General features: G+C 31.3%; 1 protein-coding gene across 1 annotated transcript; it reads left to right on the top strand.

The window, feature by feature from the left end:
* Positions 1-607: 607 nt before the first annotated feature.
* On the top strand, positions 608-7,440 carry LOTGIDRAFT_156854 (hypothetical protein; the record flags this gene model as incomplete). Its single annotated transcript, XM_009048121.1, has 5 exons — positions 608-656; positions 3,452-3,582; positions 3,814-4,616; positions 5,792-6,060; positions 7,289-7,440. 5 exons carry the CDS (start codon positions 608-610, stop codon positions 7,438-7,440), a joined length of 1,404 nt encoding a protein of 467 aa, XP_009046369.1.
* Between the last annotated feature and the right edge of the window lie 8,214 nt (positions 7,441-15,654).

The raw sequence follows: 15,654 nt of genomic DNA, 5'->3' as shown, positions 1-15,654 counted from the left end.
TTTACTTTAATAGCTACTGTGTTGAGTGTCACTGGCCAAGAAGAGCATTCCGGAACACACCTCTATCAGAGAGTCCACATAACTAATAGCGTTTATTTGGTATAACATATTGTCAACCTTGCAAATACTGGAATAAACAGAAATAATAAATAGACAAAACCTAAAGCATAACCTTCTGAAGCATAAAGGTTCATTTTTGCCACACATGTTCAACAAACTAATGATGACCTACCAATGTGAAAAGCTAAAATGTCAAGAACTGGTATAAATCTAATGGAACAGCGAGAAAAACATAACAATATTCACGATTAGTTCCATTATAACATATGTCGGTATTTTAATATCACTGGAGATTACTTAAAATAGCAGGAGAGATAACCAATGATTGAAACTAGACTCTAATATATCTACAGATGGAATTATTTACTTTACTCTTTACTGATAACGTAACATGACTATGAACTCATATTGTAAAATACAGTCGAGTCCTTCTGACAACTTCAATGAAGTTGTAATTACTACGATAGTGAATGGCAGCCATATAGAATAGCAAGCCAAATCATCTGCAAAGACAATAAATCTCCCAAACAAGCATGTTCATACCAAAATGGCGCTGCTACCTTCTTGTCCCGTTCCAAATTCTAACACTGTCAGAGGTTTTTTCTACGTGCTATCTCAATTATATAAATATAGGAACAATATTTTCCATATTCACTTATGCGTTTAGTGTCACATCGCCAAATGTGTATTCTAATTTGTTACATGTAATTATTTTGATGAGTACATGTTTAAAACTCTTTATTCTGAATTTATCTGATTGTAACATTAATATCTAAACTCTACAGATTCACAGGAATCTAGATATATTCCCAGATTTACGTAAGGTTCAACGTTCGCGTCAGGAGAAATCAAGATATCTTTTATACATTTATAAGGAATTAATAGAAAAATAGAGTTACTAGCGAAACATATTACGGTCCACAAGGTTGACATGTTGAACTAAACAATAGTTATATTGATTGTAGGCATTACTATGATATCTCTCTGACAGTAAGTTCCAATTCACTTACAAACTAGTGGATATATTGAAACTTGCCAACAGTTGAAGAGATTCTTCAATCCTATCAGATTTCCTGTTTCTCCAGACAATATGAGCAATTTATTCTAACTTATGGCTTCTCTCCAGCAATCCTGTAGTTATGACATGTAATATGAGAAGATTTATCATAATAAAGTAAGCATTGTAACGGTAAATTCTCATTAATTAACAATTTAATCATAATTAAATATTCTTCATCTTATTATTATGGAATTTTTTACTTTTACATAATCTTGGACACTCAATATACATTTCATACTTTCATATTTCATCAAGTTGATAAGCTTTGATATTCTATATAGCTGTCTGCGTTAGTCAACATCCTTTGTCGACTGTTTCCTTTTATTTTTGCTTATTCTTTTTTCCACAGTATCTGATATATCGTTTCTGTGTTACATATCTTTATCCGTTTTATTTTCATTTTGCATGAAAATAATAAAATATATATATAATAAGGTATAATAAAATTTAGATTTAGCTCTAATATTTCATATAGCCACCACAGAGTCTAAAGACAGCCTGTTTGATAACAACGCCAGCCATTCAAATTTCTGGCCTCTTCAACGCTGGGATTTTGTGACTCGAACAAAAAGTGAATTCAGTGTCTATTGCTTCTCACAATACATCTTTTGTTGAACAAAAGTTTGGCCAAATTTTTATTAGACCGAGTGGTTCCCTTTGGTAGGCTATGTTACTTTTATATTGCGTATTTACCTTCATTTTGTACGTCTCTTCTTCTATCTTGTACAATGTATAGCGTTTCTGTGTTACACCTCTGTTTCGCTTTTGAATCCGATTGGGTATATTTAAGCATTACTATTTTGAAGCTGAAATTCCAATATACATAAATAAACATCATTGATAAAAGTTATGTGTAACAAAACAGTAGTATAAATATGTATATAATACGTACTATAAAATTGTACTCTTGTAATGTACCTTAAATTCCTGCGAATAATTATGAAATACTTAATAGACAAATGTCTGTTATTCTCGAATTAAAATGAAATCCCTTTAGCAATCAAATGTCAACGTATTTTATATGGCTTTGTCCACTCGGTGTATTATCTTTAACGTGTATTAGATGCTTGTATGGCCATGGCTACCCCATGTTGTGGTAGTTGTTAAGTTATAGAATGTATTAAAAGCTAAATCTCTGTTAGTATTAGATAGGAACACCTGAGACATTGATAACCTGCTGTTATTAGTTAATGAATGAGACATCAAATCCTTTATTATCATTAGGGACTTTTGGAAATGTTTCCCTCTATTTTAGTACAAGAATGAATTTGATGCACATAATATTGTTATAGTAAAAAAATAATAATAAAGATATGACCAGCTTTAATTGAGGCATGGTGCTATTAAGAACTACAATAATATACTATAAAAGAATTCAGCTTTTCTTGTGAAGAAGATACTATTCTCGTCAATATAGAGTAAGAAGATATAGCAGCTAAAAAATATCGTTTATCATTACATTTAGACATAACTTATATACATACTTTAAAACATGCGTGTTAATAACGCTGAATCGTGTTCATTGTTTTACACAGCATTCAAACGTTGAATGTCAGGTTAAAAGACCCGAATTGTTACAATTAGAGAAGGATTATAAATTGGACCAAGTTAATGATTGATTTTGTATTCAAGTAACAAATAATCTCCAAGCTCTCAAGTACAATACCTCCTGTCAAATGTCAAATATGCAAATGTAAGTAAAAGTCACAAACGGGGCTTACATACAATTGTAGACAATATATTATAGCAATTTGTGTCAAAACCGTCTGTTGTGTTTCGTAAGATGATGTATTGTAATTTTCTATGAAATTCTTCATGTATAATATAGAATAATTATACTGGTATATAGATAGTGATGTTATTTGATAAAATATGCTGGTATACTCAGATTGACATGTTAATGAAAATAAAATAATATGAATTTTTCTTGAGCTTTGATAACATAAAGATGTGAAATTTCCCAAAACACCGAAAATATGCATGATCGGCATTCTGAATTTCAGAAATCTTACTTCGGTTGGTTTACTTGTTTTACATGCTTATGTGAAACTTAATTTCAAAAAGCATAGTTACAACGTAAATTTTTATTAGTTGATAAATTGAAGTCAATAATGAAGTGATTGAGAGTAATGGAGTAGTGAAACACGTTTTGAAGAAAGAACTGAAGACAGCAAAGGAGAGAATGGTTAGGTAAGTACTGAAGAAAGAAGTGACGTGAATGATGAGAAGGGAATGGTGATGTAAGTATTGAAGAAAAACGTGAAATAAATGCTGAGGTAAGTTCTAAAGGGAAATAATAGTGAATAGTAAATAGTGAATTGACTGATGCAGTAAGTGCCGAAGAAAGACGGGAAGACATCAAAGAAGCCCATGTTGAAGTAAGTACTGAAGAAAGAAGTAAAGTGATTGTTGAGGTATGTATTGAAGAAAATAGTGAAGTGAATAGTGACTTGAATGAAGTGGTAAGTACTGAAAAAAGACTGGACGGGATCAAAGAACGCGAATGATTATGCAAAGTACTGTGCAAATAAAGAAGTACTGAAAGGAAATGTTGAAATAAGTATTGAAGATAGAAGTAAAGAGAATGAATCTATAACACAGATGGGCCTCGTTTTGTAGTCATACTGAATGGAGTCTGTGATGGCACGTGCAAAAAAAGTATGTTATAATTGGTAGTTTGTATATTTGAAAAGTCGGTTCCTGACCATGGACCTATAATCCGGACAATTGATGTACAAAACGCCACCTCGAATGCAGATCATTTTCCAGTGCTGAATAAAACTATACGATATGACACTCGTAAAATACCAAGAGACTTTCTTACAAATATTAGCGGTGTAGAAGAAAAAATTATTGGACTAGAAAAAGAGCTTTCTGACAATCGAAATATATGTGAAGCTTATTCCAGTTTTGTAGATATTATCATTATCAAAATTGAACTGAAGCAACGAGTGCCACAACTAAAGACATCATCGTGTTCATCAAGAAAGAGGAAAAGCTTACACAAACCTCACTGGAATGACGAACTTTCAAAACTATGGAAATCAGTCTGTGACAAGGAAAAGGCTTGGATCAAGTGTAACGAACACTGTTCTAAAAGAAAACTGCGCAAGGAATTCTGTGAGGTAAGAGACATTTTTGATAAAACAAACCGTAGGTTTAAGAGACTGCATCAATCACATGAACAGGATCGATTACTGAACCTTTACGAATCAGCCAATAAACAAGATTTTTGGAAACAATTTGGAAAAATTGGAATCGCTAATGACCGGAAAAGTTCAATACCAATGAAAGTAGAAACGGACAATGGATTCTCGAGTGACCCGGGAGATGTATTACAGCGTTGGAAACATGACTTTCATAATTTATTGAACAAGCCCTTAAGTAGTGAATTCGATGACATACATTTAGATTTTATCAAAACCGGAAGTCACACATTCCCGAGTGTAAACTGTGATTCACTAAACCGCGATATAACTGAAGAGGAAGTGCGCAAGTCAGTGTACAAGACTAAGTTAGGGAAAGCAGCCAGAATTGACTCTATCATTAGTGAGTGTATACGTAACGATACTTGTGTAAAACTGCTATATAAGATCATAAACTTATGTTTCCAAACCGGAGAAGTTCCTAAAATGTGGTTAAAAGGTATTATCACACCTATCCCCAAGACTGACGGTGGTAACAAATGGGACCCCCTGTCGTATAGAGGAATTACCCTTTTATCAGTCCCGTGTAAAGTGTATGCAACTATACTTAACTCAAGACTGTCAGAATGGCTGGAAGTTAAGGGAACTTTAGCACAAGAACAAAATGGATTTCGTAAAGGCAAAAACTGTATTGACCATCTTTATATATTGAACAATATTATTAGAAACAGGAAGTCATCCAAACAGCAAACTTTTGCCTGTTTTGTGGACGTAAAAAAAGCCTTTGACACTTTAAACAGGGACTGTTTGATGTTTAAACTGAACTCTATAGGTGTGAGTGGTAGATTTTTGCATAGTATCTCGTCTTTGTACAATAACGTTTCATGCTCTGTTAAGGTAAATAGTACATTAACTGAGTGGTTCCCAGTTACTCAAGGGGTTAAACAGGGTTGTGTATATATTGTCACCAACATTATTTTCAATATATGTTAACGATCTAGTTAAAGATCTAAATGAAGCTAACTGTGGAATTGATATTGATGGCACATTAATTTCGGTATTGCTATATGCTGACGATATTGTTCTTCTGGCCCCAGATGAACAAAAAATTACAAATTCTATTGAATAATTGGTGTAATAAATGGAGGTTAGTCGTGAATGAGTCTAAAACAAAAATTGTACATTTTAGAAACCCTGGTATAGTTAGAAGTAACTTTAAGTTCCATAGTGGTGAATTAAATGTTAAATACGCAGATGCATATAAATACCTAGGCCTGTGGGTGAACGAATTCTGTGACTATTCATACAGCGCTAAAGAGTTATCAAAATCGGCTAATAGGGCTTTGGCTGTGATTAAAACTAAATCGATACAGTTTGGTGGATTTAGCTACGATGTTTACACAAAATTATATGACTCGCTTGTCAGGCCTGTATTTACTTATGCATCCGGTATTTGGGGTATTAATACACATAACTGTATTAATGCGCTGCATAGTAACGCATGCGAATTCTTCCTTGGTTTGAGCAAAAGAAGTAGTAATTTGGCAGCAATGGGGGACATGGGATGGCTGAAGGGTGATAATTTAGTTAAGATTGAATTGTTTAGATATTGGAATAGACTTAAACTCAACGATAATATTCTTTGTAAAACTGTACATAAATGGGCCAGTAGACGTAAGTCCTCCTGGGATGACCGAGTATTAAGTATCGGTCGAGAACTACATGTATTAAATGATCAAAGTGACACTGTATGTATTGATGATGTGTGGGATAGTCTATGGGAAAGGGAAGTGGGTCAGTGGTCAAGGGATGTATGGAATGACCGCACACATGTTAATGGAAAAAAACTCCGGTCATACCGCATGTACAAAACTGAATTCGGAACAGAACCGTATGTCAAAATTATTAAAAATAGAGCTCACAGACGCGTGTTGTCCAAACTTAGAGCGGGTTCACTCCCTTTGAGAATTGAAACTGGAAGATTTGTTAGACCCCCCCCGAACCTCTCTGCTTAAGGAAGTGTCTTTTATGTGATAATGGGGAAATTGAAAATGAGGAGCATTTTATTTTTAACTGTAAATTATACACTGATATAAGAAATGTTTTATGTGCCGAAGCCTGTTTTATTAATCCAGATTTTTTATTTTATAATAATGTAAATAAATTGTGTTTTTTAATGACAAACGAACGAATTTTACCATATTTTGCCGCATGTATTTTTAAAATGTTTGAACGTAGAAAACAGACTGTGATACCCTTAACCCTTTTTATTTATCATAATGTTTATTTTACTTGTATATTTGTGTTTTACCTGTCTCATTGAATGTAGTTATATGATATAATTCTAAGGTGTCTCATAAGTCGAAGCCGGCTGGCGTCCATTTTATAATGCTGTAATTATTTTATTGTTGTTATTCTCTGTATATATGGACGGTAACACTTAAATAAATAAATTATTATTATTATTATTATTATTATTATATTAAGAGATTACAAACATAGTTAGCTGGTAATGAACTAATTAACTTGATTTTGACCCATATCTCGATCCTATTCAGGTATATTACAAAGGGATCAGGGCTTGGTCAAATTTTGTGAAACAGACAGTGCCAAATATGGGCAGATAAAATAGCTGAGATTAAACCAGTAGGCCTAGTCATCCAGATATTAGCATATGATTACCTTGAAGTCAATTTAGATTGGTTGATGAAATGGTAAATAGCAATTACAGTTTAAGTTTTGCGACAATTTGTCAAAAAATACCAAGATTGAAAACTCGACATATTCCAATTAAAAAATACAATGAATTTGTTGATATGGCCAGCCATCTTTTAAAATCCAAAATAGCAAGACGACCTTCATGGTCTTTTTGCAATTTAAGAGGAGCACACCCCAATCATTCATCAAAACACTTTAGTGCATAGTATTTTTATACAAAAGGATTGTCTGGATAATGCCAATGGTTCGTTTTCTATCCACTAAATTTTACTAAATATTGATTAATCCTAAATTCCTATTTTAGATATCTGTGAATATTTCTTACGACACCTTGTTGAATTGAATTGTACTCAATCAACCCGGATAAAAATCAGTAATCTTGGTATAATTTCTATTCAGTCAATGCGTCATCGCAAGTCAAGGCTGAAAATATCCATGCACAGTATTGTTCAATAATAATCCAGCCAAAACGGTAACATGTTGTTTTTTGTTGAGTATCCTTTTTAATGCAAATATGCTTCCAGAATGTCTGAACGTATGACTCAAATCATAGATTTTGGAAAAAATATAGATAATTATTTCATCTGTGAATTAAAAAAGATTGCGTTTTTATATCTGAAATGATATCAAAAGAATCAAGGGATGTCGGCTGCGCATGATGACCTAAAACCTTATTTACATATTAAAGATATGTGGTGACATCTTGCTCGGTTCAGAATAAACACACAAAAACTACAATTGAATGCATCAATGTTTGTGAATTGTAGAATTTACTTGTTCTTGTCACCTAACAGGGTAACATCTTGTATTGACAATACATTGTATTATATATTTATTATAAAAATATCGCCCAGTTTTATTAATCATGTATAGTTAATGTACTGTCTAAAATTCATTTTCTTTCAAATAATCATACTGTACTTATTTCATGTTTAATTTATGGGAGTTTGACTAGAATTCAGGTGTTGACTGTAAATACGTTGCACAACAGGTATTTGACCTCATCAATCAAATCGATCTTTGTCTAAAATATCATAGTAAAATTTCTAAGATAACTCTTTGAATAGTTAACAATTATTCTTAAAAATTGTTACAGTTTCAATAAATTAAAATTCGTTTTGAAGGATGACCATTTTATATATCAAATACCATTTCCACAGCCTAAAAGTGTATGACATGAACGTATATAACGACCATCTCTTTATTAGTTAAAATACTCACGATATTTACTTGCCAAATACTGTTAATAATGTAGAAGTTAATTTTTGACATTTTTGGTGATATCTTTAATGCTATGACATGGCTAAACCTTAATTTGTATGAATTCTACAATAGAACTTTTAAAATAAATTTAAAATTCTACAATAAATCTTACTTATGTATAGATGTAAAAAAATTTTACAACAAAATCTACAATGAACTTTTATAATAAAATAAACAATTCTACAATTATGAGATATAAAAAAATCTGCAACAAATCCTACCAATCTACAATTATCGATATGTAGATTTTTACAACAAAATCTACAATTGACTGACAATAAGATTACAATTCTACAATAAGATTACAATTCTACAATGAGACAAAAACAAATCTTGTACAAATTTCTCCATTAGGATATGAATCATCTACAGTAAACATTAACAATCTACATTAAGATGCGAAGACTTTTACAATGAAATCTACAACGAACTTTATAATTATATTAAAATGTACTTCAAGTTTTCTGTAATATAAAACAGCTCACAGGCGGATACGACTTACTGTCATTTAAAACAATTATTCTACAAAATTGTTCACAAAATCTTCACCAACAAATTTCCATTGAATTGTTATAATAATTGAATGGTTGAATGATATGAATTGGAGTTTAAAAATGCAGTTCTGATTCATTCATTCATGCATGAATTTACTCAACTGTGACATTGTGTAATTACTGTACTTTGCATTATTACATACTTTATTGTATAGCAGACAAACTTACACATCAAAGACATTTTATGCTTTTATGTTTAATTGCAATTAGCATATTATTTCGAGCATAATTTTATAATTGAATTATTGTAATAAGGGTCGTTCAGTACGTGCTAAAATAATTGTTATTAAAAATAGATATTGAACAATAGTATATATGTAATAAAATGACATGCATATATTTTCATCAGTTTCCGGTGATAAACAAATGCCACATGGCATGAAAGAGAAAACTAATTTTCAAGATGTCTAAATGGGTTAAGTGCAATCAATGTCGCCAGATATTCTTGACTGTTTGAGATGTAAATTGTACTTACTTCAATTCAGACATCAAAATGACAGTAATAAAGTAATAATTCGATCTCTTGAAACGTTTAGTACTTAATTCTGTCGTTCAAACATTCAATAAACAAATAAAATGCGATAAACAAAGTTATTCTTTATTGTAATCCCGCAGTATAGGATTTTCATTTTAATGAGATAGTACACTAACAGCTATGACGTAATGCACACATTAAACTTGAATGATTGACTTTACACGGCTCGTTCCGTTCCCCTTGGGGCTTACGTAGGGAAGAACAAATTATGGGTACACCTGTCAATCAAACACCTGAGGTTGCGGTTAATATCAAAGACTAAAGTTATGCATATTAATTGCATGTTATATGACGCCATCACCAAATGAAGCTACCATGCTGACCAAGGTACATGTTTTATCAGCAGCCAATTAAATACGGGCACAGATGTTTTGTGAAATTGTAACCATCATTTAGACATAGACTGACCTGACATTGTCCAGCAATTTTCAATCATTTCAATAGTGATATCGACCTCTATCTACTGATAATTAGAAATATTAATCACTATTTATATGATATAGAATCAGTTATTAGGAGTTAGGTAGCTATGTATTAATCCTGGTCACAAGAAAATTAATTTCTGTGTTCATTAAAACAATGTTATAGACATAATAGTTATTACTGACATTACTAATGATGTTAATTAATGAAGGAAGCTGGGCTCTGATTAATTTCTTTACATTTCATTTCGCTAAACTATTTTATATAATATCAACACGATCAAGTTTTCAGCTTAGGAAATATTCTCCTACTCCTAGACATTACTCCCAGAGAGCTCAATCGTTTAAAGAGGCTGGCTGTCTGGAATTATACCTTCGCACTTTTTGATTATCGCACCACTGATGCATAACGCGCCTGTTATATGGTTGGGAAAAAATCTCAAATCAGACAAACTTCACTGTTGCAATATAGTTAGCTTCATTTATTTCATTTCAGTGAAGTCTCATGGCCAATAATGTGCTAATTTAGTTTCCTTACAAAACATACCAATTTATTTGGGAATAAATTCATTCAGGGTTTTTCTATGTTAACTAATCCCAACTACAACAGTCTTATTGTCGTTAATTTAAAATTTACCCACGAGTAATAGAGCAGTATATTAAACAGGATTGCTCGTTCCGGAAGTGGTTCAATAATTAAAAAAAAAAAAAACAGTAATGCAAAAACCAAACCATTTCTCAATAGACTAAATATCGACGTTCATCAATATTATTATGATTCAATGAAACATTAAAATTACATAATTGACGAGTCACAAAAATCATTTTAATTGCAGTAAAGACTTGAACTCCCCGGGGCAGACATTAAACAAAGGCAAATAATAACCAATAACTAGGTTAGCCGCATGTAAAACAATAAACACTCCAAATTTATGACTTGCATACATCTGTTGGCAAATTATATTGTTTAAAATAACATAAAAGATTACTATCACCGCCTGACTTTCATCAAAAATATCCTCCACCTCCGGAATTGAAAACCTCGCGATATTTTTCAACCTTTATGATCAGAGATTTCCAGCCAGCAAAGGGAAGTAATGAAATCTGTCATCATTATTTTTATGTGTGACATTATCAATTTTAGCCGTCATATAATGAGGTGTGGTGACAGGAATGTATTGGATTGATAGACAAGCTGTTGCTGAAATGAAAGTAGTGTATGTTAGTTAAATATAGAGATAAGAAGAGATAACTATATATTATTGTCTAAAGCTTTGTTTAACTATTTCTATATACCGGAGGCTGGTCTGATATAATAATGATAATACATAATCAATATTGAGATAAATCTAATGACCATTCTCGAACTGATATACACTCTATTAGTATCATTACACCTTCATAATTTTCAAAAGGTCTATGGTTCAAATCATATTAAGAACTCAGTATTGAATTTTCAAAGAGTTTCCTTTGTCGTCTGCCTTTTATGAATTCAAAAGTCCGTCTGCCTGTTTGGACCTTCTTGGAATTATTGAAAATAAAAAGAAAGAAAACATTTATTCAAAATCAGACCGACCCATCAAATAAACATCCCCTACAACTACATTTGTGAAGTTATCAAAACAAAATCATCACGTGATCTTAAAGGTTCCTACTGGATGAATTTCTAACCAATTTAAGCCACACCATTGAACCAAAATCTTAAGCAGTAAGATTACTGAATGTCAAGCACTTATCATTTCATTCCCTCATATTAAAATATCACATTCAAAATTAAAGATACAATCATCTGTATTTTATAGTGATAACTGACTTTCTAATTGAGAAAAATGCAGTCTGCTTTCGACTGACTATATACCTACATTTTGTATATTATTCTGATAGTTGAAGGGTAAATTACATATTATTCTGATAACTCTTTAGATAACTGAGTGTTACTTTATATTGAATATTTTTGATATTTCACCAGTTAACTGAATGACTTCTGAAAACTCATTAGATAAGTGAATGTTACTTTATTTTATTCTGATAACTCACTAGATAAGATAATGATACCTTATATATTATTCGGATAACTCATTAGATAACTGCATGTTATTTTATATATATTTTTGATAATTCACTGGTTATCTGAATGAATTCTGAAAACTCACTAGATAAGTGAATGTTACTTTATATGTTATTCTGATAACCCACTAGATAACATAATGTTACTAGGATGATTATTCAGAAGACTCACTAGATAAGTGAATGTTACTTTATAATTCTGATAACTCATTAGATAAGTGAATGTTACTTTATATTATTATTCTGATAACTCGCTAGAAAAGTCAACGTTATATTAAATATTATTCTGGTAACTAAATACAGAATAAGTATAACTAAATTAATAAGTCAATGTTACATTTTCTATTATTCTGGTATCTCACTAGATAACTGGATGTTACTTTACATATTATTCTGATAACTCACTAGATAACTGAATGTTACTTTACATATTATTCTGATAACTCACTAGATAACTGAATGTTACTTTACATATTATTCTGATAACTCACTAGATAACTGAATGTTACTTTACATATTATTCTGATAACTCACTAGATACCTGAATGTTACTTTACATATTATTCTGATAACTCACTAGATAACTGAATGTTACTTTACATATTATTCTGATAACTCACTAGATAACTTAATGTTACTTTACATATTATTCTGATAACTCACTAGATAACTGAATGTTACTTTACATATTATTCTGATAACTCACTAGATAACTGAATGTTACTATACTGATAACTCATTAGATAACTGAATGTTACTTTACATATTATTCTGATAACCCACAAGATAACTGAATGTTACTTTACATATTATTCTGATAATTCCCTACATCAGTGAATGTTACATTACATATCATTTAAGTAACCCACCAGATAACTGAATGTTACTTTATATATTATGCTAATAACCCACTGGAAAGTGAATGTTACTTTCCATATTATTCTGATCACTTGAAGTCAATCTTATATGAAATATTTTTTTGATAACTAACTAGATAAGTCAATGTTACTTTATATATTATTCTCACTAGAAAAGTGAAGGTACTTTTTATATCATTTTGATTAGTGATATCTATATATATTTTCCTAGATATTAATGTTATAATCACATTAACACTTTAAGCTTCACTGTGTGTAACAAAATAGACAAATCAGTAACACATAACGTACAGACGAATAACTGTATCAAAAGGGTAGGTAAGACTCATTACATTGGATGAGAATCACAGTGATTCCTTTGAAATGCCTTGTACCAGTGCATAAGTTTAATATGACTAGGAAAATATAGGTTGGGTGCAACATGGTGGATATATGACTTCAACTGTCACATAATCTATTGACTTCAGACATTTTAACGAGTAATATTAGATATCAATTTCAACCATTTGCTCCTATTTAATTGTATATTAGGTGATGTCAAAATAAAGATAAATCACTAAACGGACACCTGCATTAATACAAATCTTATTTCATGATTACATTCCATTATAATTATACATGAAATTTATTGTTAAATTGGCACAAATAGTGTAATTATTGTCATTGCTGTTCCCTTGACACTTGTGACTTCCACTACATAACTGATCAATCCACGATGATACCAAAATCAACTCTACACATTGTCAATTCCCATAAACAATAGCCAATTTCCTATTGTAATTCGGAAGCTGTGTTAACTGAAACTGACCGCTGTTAATGGGCATTCGTTATAGGAAGTGGACGTTTTGAACGACGTCTCACCAAACAACTTGACAATAAGCCCCGTGTCAATCAATAATGAAGAAAGATTATTCCTGTTCATTGAAAGAATCATTCTCTTCATTGAATTCTATTATTTCAGCATCAGATATTGTATTCTGTGAACTGTGGTCTGTGTCAATAGCCCAATTCCATCGAGGCTATACTAACAATTGTCTTTCATTCCAAACTTAATTTATTCTATAAGACTTTAATTAGCATGCCTTTAGTAAAAGTGTGCATGAAAATCTTATGATTATCAGAGATTGTAATGGTAGAGGAATCAGTGGTGTATGGGCTCAGTGTAATGAAGAATGTTTCTAATTACAATTAGTAGGATATGATTACAAGTGGTGTCATTAGTTCAACAATTAATTAGTTACAAACAGAGAACTTCTGGTGATAGCCGTTATTGGTACCAACTTTCTTTGCTGTCCATTTCCAACCATTCTCGTTTAACACTATAAATGACAATGGATATTTCAGTTTTTGCATATATACATATATTAATTCCCTTTACGTATATCTTCCTATAGGTTGTCATTATCAGAGTATATTTATTGCTATCTTTGCTCTTTACAATCGTCCAGAAAGTCAAAAACACATAGTGACTCCTCATAATATCGCCAAAAAAAATCACAGATAGCAGCAATATACATCGGACAAAAAGCATTAAAAAGTCAAACATATGACCCTCTTACGAGTAGTCATTTTATTGAATATAAGCTATATCAGGGGTAATGACTCGAATACTGTTCATCAAAATATCGAAAAATTCCACTTCACCAATATACACTTGTAAGTATACCATGTTTCTCTGAAGGAGTCTTAAAGGCGGTTATTGTATAATATATGCATATATATAGCTTTGTATAAAAATTATGAGAGATAGTTATTAATTAACAATGTAATTATCAAAGATGTATGATATTTAGTTGTGTTATGGTTATGCAACATATTGTCTTTGATCTTCAGTTTCAAATGATAGTTATTATATTTTAGAGCTTAAAATGGCATGATAAAAATTCAAACACGTGCTCAATTGAATTTATTGATATTACGTATTATTCAAATTATTTGTTTCTAATTAAGATATGGAAGATGGCATAGGCTATTATAATATAATGTTCCAAATGTTTTATATGTGAATTATGAAAGGATGGTATTAATATGAAATAGATCCATGTAACATATTACATGACCACAAATTCATTTTTACATTTGCATATCTTTCACTCAGTTCTATTTTCATCTATTCAATTTTGATTTTTTTATGCATTTTTGGTCAGACTTTCAATTATTGCACTGATGTACGTATACCTATACTGGTAGGAGACGATGTAGACCCGCGCTTTTAAATTAGTGATCAGAAAATTTTCTGACCACGTTTCTGTTTATTTGTCTTTGAAGCATTCGAAGTCTGTTTATAATATGTCTGTAATATTGCGAAGTTTTTTCTCGGGCAGGAATCTGACAATGATATGGATATTTCTTGTCGTGAAGACAATAGAGCCTGTAATGATCCTAAGCAGGGTCATGGGAACAGCACCTTACATGGTAATTAGTAGGAGTTGATATTGATAGAAGATGATAGTATAATATTAAACTAGCTATAATCTGGTATAATGTGACAATGTTATTGTGTAAGGGTATTTGATCTGGGGATGTTTCTCACGACCTTCAATAATTACAACTCAATCACCCCATCTCCTCTCTTCTTCTACTTCATTTAATTAACAAGTGTTTAACATTCACTCTTTAATATGCAACCAAACACAATTGAATTAAATTTCTTCCAAGTGAAAATATTTGAGGCCATTTCGTGTCGATTGCAAGAATGTCTTGGGAGCAACTTTCGGAAGTTCTCGTGGGAAAGAATTCCGATTCATTAAATATTAACAGGAATCACAACCAATTTCCATGATCAGATGCCAATGAGTGTCCAAACGTTCAGAAGACACGTGTCTGTGAAATGAGAAGAGAGAAGATCTATCACGTGTTGCTATTTGATTAGGCCATGTTTGATTTGTAAAAAATAACCTAATTACCCTAAGGGAACTGGACATTATGAGAATTTGGATTGTTTTAGTAGA

The sequence above is a fragment of the Lottia gigantea genome (genome assembly GCF_000327385.1).
Source record: "Lottia gigantea unplaced genomic scaffold LOTGIsca_12, whole genome shotgun sequence".
Classification (NCBI taxonomy): Eukaryota; Metazoa; Mollusca; class Gastropoda; family Lottiidae; genus Lottia; species Lottia gigantea.
This window is presented reverse-complemented; position numbering and strand designations above follow the sequence as displayed.